Here is a 9,085-nt window from a genome sequence, read left to right on the forward strand (position 1 = left end):
AATTATATAGAAAACAAGTACTTTAAAAGAAGAAACTGTAATTGTTAAATTATATGTAACTCAAAATCTTTCTTTATTCTGTCTTTTATTAATTAAATATCTATAATACCATGTTGTCAGATGGCTCTGATATATTTTTGTTTTGTTGTTGTTTTTTTGAGACAGAGTTTCACTGTTGCCCAAGCTGCAGTGCAATGGCACGATTTCGGCTCACTGCAACCTTGGCCTCCCAGGTTCAAGCAATTCTCCTACCTCAGCTTCCCAAGTGGCTGGGACTACAGGTGTGTGCCACCACGCCTAGCTAATTTTTGTACTTTTAGTAGAGATAAGGTTTCGCTATGTTGGTCAGGTTGGCCTCGAACTCCTCACCTCTAGCAACCCGCCCACCTCAACCTCCTGAAGTGCTTGGATTACAGGCATGAGCCACCACACCTGGCCCTGAAATGTTTCAAAGCTTCATTTTTATTCTATTATTTGTACAGTCCTCCAAATGCCACTCTGTTAATATAAAAATGTCTAGAAGTAAATTCTAAATTCAGTTTAATAGAGTAAAAGTTAAGCAGAAAAACTATAATTTCTAAGTTTCTCTCTAATTTACTTGAATAATCACACAATATCTGCACTGAAAAGGCCCTCCAAGATTGGCTCCGCCCCCAACAGCGCTGGAAGGAATTAAAGGCACCAAGAGGGTCCCTGACTTGTCCCCAAAGCTGCTAAGGCTGCAGGGTTGGCCTGGGGCTCACCTGGCATGACATCCAGTCTAGCACACTTCCCAGGATATCCTTCTCCTCTGAGCACCTTCCCCAAGCTTCCCCAAGCTTCAGTGTTGCCAACTGCCCTTTCATTAGGTTTATCATTCAGAAAAGACTGAGACTACTACTGTTCAACTCCAAAGGAGAGAATACTGTAGAGATCCCACTGTAAGTATTCTTCACCCACATTTCACAGCCAGTTCTACTGTACCTGAGATCTGAGAGAAGGTGCTGAATACAATCCACTCGGCTGAAGTGGTAAGTTCCCATTATTAGGCTACCACATAAAGTACAAGAAATGAGTCTCATGTTTCATGGGAGAAAGTGAATCTGAACCATTTGTGACCCCCATTAAAAACAAAATAACAAACACAACAGAGACCATCTGTTCCTACCTTTAGTTTAGTGCAGACCAAGTTAGCTTTACAATACATAAATAGTAGGCAAAATACTGGCAAGGAAATTTTTTAGGCAGAACTAAGAGATACTTTTAAGACAGAATTCATCATGAAACTCTATTTTTAAAACTACACATTATCATAACCTAATATGTAATTTAATAACCCTACAGGGAAGAATTCAGAATTAAATTCACACTGGAAGCTTGGCTATCTTGGTAAAGTCACAGCGGACATGCTGTAATCATATCAAGAGCATACTCAATGTTACTGCCCCATCTTAATAAATTCCCTCCTGTGTACTTGATACAAATACTCTTAGAGTCTCAACAGCATCATCAAATGGTATTAAATGCTCAATTACGCAGCATACTAACGTTGTACTAGGCACAGTAAAAAGAAAATAACATAAACCCAGTACCGGAGGGGTCAAATAACTCTAAAACTTACTTAAGGACAAAATTACAAGCATCCATGTGTACAGAAAAGGAGAGTGACTACAAGCCAAGAATTCGGCATCTTTCCATTACTAGCAGCTATAAACTGGAAATGACAGCAATGGGGGAAGAGAATCATTAGATAGTGATGACACAGGGAAGGCAAAAGCACACAGGGTGGACACAAAAACACGAAGAAAATTCTGCAAATTATTTAATTGCTGAAACTAAACTAGGTGAAAAACAGGAGATTGGCAAGAAAGAAAAGGCAACTGCTAACAGCAAAAGTAGCTAGTAACAGGCAAAGGGCCTGTTAACAGAGACAGCAATATGGTAGTTGGAACCTAATCCTAACTCTGCTTACCAGGTGACCCTGGGCAAGTCACCTCTATCTTTGAGTCTGAGGACTTACATATAAAACAAAACTCTGAATTAGATGAGTTCTGAGGCTCCTTTTGGTTCCAACATTGAGTCTATAACGCAAACTAATTCTTATCACCTAATCATAGAGTGTCCTTGGGAATTATAACCTTTCTGATTTTCTAAAGGTATGTGAACACAAGTATAAGATGTATGGTATAGCTTGGAAACAGGATGCCCATATCAACCATACCCTATTCTGGGAAAGCACCCATTTTGTTTATATTATCTTAAAGGCAGCTTCTTACCACATCGTGGTTCTTGAGGAGTTCCTTTCATAAACAGCATGCAGGGGGCAGCATGAATCAATTTCTTCAGGCGAAGGTTGAGATCTTCTTTAGGATGTTCATTAGCGCTGGGTGGGAAGGAGCCACTAGATGCATGTCGCTGAACTTTTTTGGTCAACTCTGGAGCATGTGCACCATCTAGTCGGTCGATTTTCTGAGAATTCTAAAGTTTAAAAAGTTATTTAGAATACATGCAGCATTCCAAACAGTTACGTAGTTCAAATTTTTAAAGGAAACAACAGTATTACTGGAGATGTGAAAAAAAAAACCCTCATTGCCAATTGCCTGCACTGCAACTCAATTTTAGAAATATATAATAATTTTTTTCTTTTCTTGGATAAACACTGAGAAAATATTGCGACATCTCAGAGTCAAATCAGGTCAGTCTAACCAAACACAAAAAAGACTGCCCCCACACTGGCTGGGATGAATCTGTTATTAAGTATAAATGAGGTATTTGGGGAACTACTATAACACCCACGGGTGCCCAGAAGCTCAGATTTGCGCCTGCTTCCTAGAGTCATTCATCAAACTAGAACCAGCCAGAGGTTCCACTATGTCCAGGCACATGCTCTAAACAACCAATTCAACCAACTCAGGTAGCACTGCGGTTCCACAGCCACATATCTGGATTTTGATCAAGAAGCTCTGATTCTGGCTGCTGGCACTACACAGTCCATGCCACTTTCCTAAGATGTTGGCAAGCAGCTGGCATGGTCTTCTTTCTCAGCATTGGTGCAAAAATTGAGACTATCAGAAGAAAGGCAAAGGGCCAGAAACAGCCAAATAACCTAATATTCGGGGTTAGACAGAGGGTGAAGAAACAAACAGGTAGCCGCACGGCACCTTATAATGGATGATCTCTTGCGCCACCTTTATACTTACCTTGAAAAACAGAAAAGTGGGAACAGAGCTAATTTCATATTTTTCAGATACTTCAGGAACACCTTCAGCTTCCAACTTTAAAATGAAAGAATTCAAACTTGATTATTACAAGGTCCTTTTTCACTACTTCAATATGTAAATCAGTTTCACATGCATTATCCCTTCAAGTAGCTGGCATTTTTAAAGAGTATGGTACAAAAGTTTATGACACATTTACATTTAAATGAGACTCACTGGGCTGGCATGTCATCCACTAAGTCTGCAGTGTCAAAACAGGTTCAGAGGTTTTTATTTTGTTGCACATTTCAAAAGATGCCTGGAGGCTGTGAATAAAATTTTTGGTGCACTAGTGACCTAGTAAATTTTCAATCATATGCAGCTACTACTATATTGAAATCCATAAATCACTGACCCCAGTTATGTCATGATTACAGTGCTTATTTTCTGCCCACAGCAATTCTTGCTGTTTGCTCTATTGACTAATTTCAAGAGGCAGTACATCATGACTGACAGTTGCAGCCTTCTGCAAATTATGAAGCAAAAAGGACTATTTCTTCAATAAACTATTGATGTCTGATACATTTTGCTTTTAACTCCTGCAAGGCTGCTGGACACTAGGCAGATACCTTGCTAGGTTACTTGTTTCCAGTCTATTTATAATGCAAATGCCTTTTAAATGACTGCACTGTGTTTGATAATTTCCTTGAGGCCCCTCAACAAGACAGGATGTGATATCTGATGCATGAATTTAAAACATATTTAGTGACACAATTTCTAAATTATTAGAGCACAATTACTGCAAGCTATTCATGTAGATCTTTATAAATGATATACTGTACTTTGAGAAATACCAAGATATATCCTTCCCTCATAGGACTGTCAATTTAATATAAACTTTTTGAAACCAATAAAAATCTGTATTCACATTATACCTATAGGAAATAAAATTTATTGATAAATTATATTGTTAAAAGTTTTTAAAATATATATGCTATATTTTTCCAAGAGTGAAAGATTTCCACTGGGCCTGAAAGACTATTTTTATCTAGAGCCTTACCCGGTCAGGTTATATCTACCCAAATAAAGCTCAGAGGCAAAGTGGGAAGCAGAGTTACCTGTCTTTGGTTTTTATCTTCTATCTGCTACATTCTTGGGTGCTCTTTCACTATCTTAATTTTTAATTTTTTAGAAAACCCTTTTGCAGAGCTGGGTGCAGTGGCTCATGCCTGTAATCCTAGCACTTTGGGAGGCCTCGGTGGGTGGATCACGAGGTCAAGAGATCGAGACCATCCTGGCCAACATGGTGAAACCCCATCTCTACCAAAAATACAAAAACTAGCTGGACGTGGAGGCACACGCCTGTAGTCCCAGCTACTTGGGAGGCTGAGGCAGAAAATCGCTTGAACCCAGGAGGTGGAGGTTTCAGTGACTCAAGATTGCACCACTGCACTCCAGCCAGTTAACAGAGCAAGACTCTATCTCAAAAAATAAAAAAAAGAGGAAGAAGAAGAAAACTCTTTTGTAACAGCATTTTTAATTATTTCCATTTTTAAATGTACTTATACGAAAATTCTATAAATTTTAAATCAATAGTCAAATAATCTGAAAAAAAGAACAAAAAGATAAAAGCATTCTGAGACAGCTATTTAGAACAGACTCTCAAAAGTTTTAAAGACATTTGTGCTACTTTCTTTCACATACACAACATCACACTCAGATCAAAGATGACCAGAAAAGCTGATGACCAGGACATGCCTACACTAGTACCCTCCAGCTTGTTATTTTCTGTCTTTCAACATATATGGAGTGCCCACACGCACTGGGCAGAGTGCAAGAATCAGAAAAGGGTCCTTCCTTTAGTACTACTGAATTCTAACCAAAAAGTAATACAAATCCAAAAAAGGATAATACTAAGTAGAAGGAAGGTAACATGGTCTTAAACCAGTACAAAACAGGTAGCACCCTGACTCAGAAAAACAACTTCCTATCTTCTTTTAAATCTGGTTTCTTAGCTGAGCATGATGGTGGATGCCTGTAATCCCAGCTACACAGGAGGCTGCAGCAGGAGAACCGCTTGAACCCAGGAGGAGGAGGTTACAGTGAGCTGAGATCACACCATTACACTCCAGCCTGGGAGACTGAGCGAAACTCTGTCTCAAAAAAAAAAAAAATCTGATTTCTTCTTATATTCCTGCTGGTTTCCAGTGGAGCAGCAATTCTTCTGGGAAGCAAACGACCTCTTACAATTCCTGCTGAAAGCTGAGAACTGCCATAACTGCCTCCACTCAATCAGCTGCCAGAAGGAGATCTTCATAACACAGAGGCAATGGTAACAGACAAATCTTCAGAAGAAGGGAACAGGAATCCCATTTAAGGCAAAAGAGTTCTCCAGAAGCTCAAGGGCATCTGAAGTCCTAAACTCCTACAGCACTAAAATTCATTAGAAATATTTTTGTTGTATTTAACATAATAGTTTTAACAATGAAAATAGAAAATAAATATATAAATATGTTTAAAGGATCTGCATTCAGAAGAGCTTAAAAGATGATGAGAAATAGCTATCATTCAGGGGCGACTTACTCTGTGCCATAAACCATGAGAAGACCTTAACATGAAACAGCCCAGCCTACAGACTATTTTGAAAGGTGCAAAATTTTAGCATGTTATCATCTCAACTTAATCAGTGGTTCAAGAGGAGGTGCGATGGTTGTTTAAGGTTTCAACTTGACTGGGTTAAGGGATATCCAGGCAGCTCTTAAAACATTACTTCTGGCCATGGCTGTGAGGGTGTTTCAGGGAGAGACCGGCATTGAATCAGTAGAGTGAGTAAGGAAGATCCATTCTCACCCAGTAGGGGGGGACACCATCCAACAGGTTGATGGCCTGAAAAGGACTAGAAAAAAGCAAATTCTGTCTTTTTCCCTTGTTCTCTCTCTCCCTCCCTCTCCTCCGCACACATGCTCCCCCACCCCCCACCCCTCCTGCCCCATCTCTCCCTCCTGGAGCTGGGCTATCCACCTTCTCCTGTCTGTGGACATCACAGCTCTAGGTTCTCCAGCCGTCAGACTGCAGAACTTGCCCCAGCGGCCCCCAGGGTTCTCAGGCCTTCAGAGTTGGACTGAGCTATGCCACCAGCTTCCCTAGTTCTCCAGTGAGTGGAGGGCAGATGGTGAGACTTCTCAGCCTCCTAAATCCCCTCCCATCTATCTGTACCTACCCTATTAGTTCTGTTTCTCTAGAGAACCCTAACACAGAAGGTAACTTGGGTAACTTGCCCAAAGATACATGGCGAATAAATGGCAGAGCTGAGAAAGAAAACCAAGTTTGTTTGACTGTAAAATCTGTGCTTTTATCACTATACCATGGTTAATTTTTTTCTACTACTACAATCAGAAAGAAAGATTACATGTCAAAGTAGGATTCATACACGACTTCAAACCAATCAAACACGAATATTTCCAAAATAGAATCGAGATAAAATGCCTCAAGTGGAAACCACTTGCTTCCTACACTAAGAATTCAAACTTTGGAACCAATCCCACCGGCTGTGTCTTTGTAGAAGGAGAGAAAGTGCAAGAGAGGCATCAGGTAAATCCAAGGTGGGAAATCCTCTCTCTGTTCTACTTTTACTGAGCAGGGGTCATCAGCGACCACTATGATAGTAATAGCGAGTAGCTACAATTTACTCTGGGTCAGACACTGTTCTGAGTGTGCTTCATGTGTAGACTAATTTAATCCTCACAATAAAAGAAACTGTCTTTAACCTCCATTTTACAGAAGAAACTGGTACTTAAAGAGGTTCCATAGCTTGGCCTAGATCAATGCCATCATTTGAGTGTACATGTCCCTCCTAAATTCATAGGCTAGAAATTAACATCCAAGGTGATAGCAATTAAGAAGGGCCTTTGGGAAGTGATTAGGCCATGAAGCCTCTGCCCTCATGATGGGAATAGTGCCATGATAAAAGGGTTTGAGGCTGGCAAGTCCCTTTTTGCTCTTCTTCTCCCGCTGCCCTGTGAGGAACACAGCAACAAGGTGCCATCGTGGGAGCAGAGAGTAAGCCCTTGCCAGATACTGAATCTGCTGGTGCTTTGATCTTGGACTTCCCAGCCTCTAGAACTGTGAGCAATAAATCTGTTACTTAAAAATTGCTCAGTCTAGGCCGGGCGCAGTGGCTCACACCTGTAATCCCAGCACTTTGGGAGGCCAAGGCGGGTGGATCACGAGGTCAAGAGATCGAGACCATCCTGGCCAACATGGTGAAACCCCGTCTCTACTAAAAAATACAAAACTTAGCTGCGCATGGTGGCACGCACCTGTAGTCCCAACTACTCAGGAGGCTGAGGGAGGAGAATTGCTTGAACCCAGGAGGCGGAAGTTGCAGTGAGCTGAGATGGCACCACTGTACTCCAGCCTGGTACCTGGCAACAGAACAAGATTCTGTCTCAAAAAAAAAAAATTACTCAGTCTAGCCAGACACAGTGGCTCACACCTGTAATATCAGCACTTTGGGAAGCTGAGGCAGGCAGATCACCTGAGGTCGGGAGTTTGAGAGCAGCCTGACCAACATGGAGAAGCCCCATCTCTATAAAAACACAAAATGAGCCAAGCATGGTGGTACATGCCTGTAATCCCATCTACTCGGGAGGCTGAGGCAGGAGAATCGCTTGAACCTGGGAGGCAGAGGTTGCAGTGAGCCGAGATCACACCATTGCACTCCAGCCTAGGCAACAAGAGCAAACCTCCGTCTCAAAAAATAAAAATAAAAATTACTCAGTCTAAGGCATTCTGTTACGGCAGTACAAATGGACTAGGACAATTACAAACCTGTTGAGTGATGCAGGCAGACAGTGTGTGTGTGCAGCCAAGCACCTCCCTACACCATATGTTCCACTTCAGGGCTGCTGCCCTTTCCTCCTTCCACTGACCCTTCAGTACCCTTCACTAACAGTGACCACACCACCTTCCTGCAACACCTTCCACTTGGCTCTCCAGGCTTCCTCTGCCCTCCCTAGCTGCTCAGACTCAGTGGCTGTTTCCTTCACCTCTGGCAGCCTCTGAACACCTGCATGTACCAGCCTTGGTTCTGAGTCTCTTCTATGCCTATCCACACTCATTCTCCTGGAGTGGGTTCGTCCAGTCCTATGGCTCTAAATGACCCTGCTCTGACAAATCCCAAGTTCTTCCCAGCCCAGGCCTCTCCCCTTGCCTCCGGACTATATGCTCAATATCTGCACTCAGAACTCTATCAAACACTTCTCACTAAACCTGCTCCTCCTCAAGGCATCTCTAGCTCACAAAATCCATCCAGTTGCTCAAATCAAAAAGGAGCCAACCTTGATTAATCCATTTCTCTCACTCTCACAACTATTCCATCAACAGGTGTTCTGGGCTCCCCTCCAAAATATAAGCCCACTCAGACCATGACATCATTTCATCTCTCACCTGGCCTAGTAGGCTCCTGACCAGGGTACCTGTTTCTATTCTGTATCCTTCCCACTTCAAACCATTCTCCTCCCAGTAGCTGTGTAACTGACTTAAGATAGGAATGCAACTGTGTCATTGCTACTGCATTTGGAATAAGATCTGAATGTTATCGGTCCCCACAAGGTCAATGACCCTTGCCTGCCACTCCAACCTCATGTCACACTCTCCCCTCCCTCACCACCCTCCAGCCCCACTAGCCTTCTGCTTGAACAGTCTGCACTTTGGTTAAAAGCTCTTCCTAGCTCTCCCAATAGCTAGTTCCTTTTCATTTTTCAGATGTCCCTGCTGGCACAGTGGCTCACACCTATAATCCCAGCACTTTGGGAGGCCAAGGTGGGAGGAATGCTTGAGCTCAGAAGTTTGAGGGTGCAATGAGCTATGATCATGCCACTGTACCCTAGCCTGGGTGAGAATAAGAC

At 42.2% G+C, this 9,085-nt stretch overlaps 1 protein-coding gene across 1 annotated transcript in view; it reads right to left on the bottom strand.

Annotated features, from left to right (window-relative positions):
• Positions 1–9,085, bottom strand: part of GLRX3 (glutaredoxin 3) — a 43,163-nt gene that overhangs the window by 15,872 nt on the left and 18,206 nt on the right. The window contains exons 3-4 of the mRNA XM_017537868.2: positions 3,180–3,254; positions 2,256–2,457 (exon numbers count right to left, since the gene is read on the bottom strand). Coding sequence (XP_017393357.1) covers positions 2,256–2,457; positions 3,180–3,254 — 277 coding nt within the window. The remainder of the gene's footprint in view (positions 1–2,255; positions 2,458–3,179; positions 3,255–9,085) is intronic.

The sequence above is a fragment of the Cebus imitator genome, unplaced genomic scaffold (genome assembly GCF_001604975.1).
Source record: "Cebus imitator isolate Cc_AM_T3 unplaced genomic scaffold, Cebus_imitator-1.0 Scaffold107, whole genome shotgun sequence".
Taxonomy (NCBI): Eukaryota; Metazoa; Chordata; class Mammalia; order Primates; family Cebidae; genus Cebus; species Cebus imitator.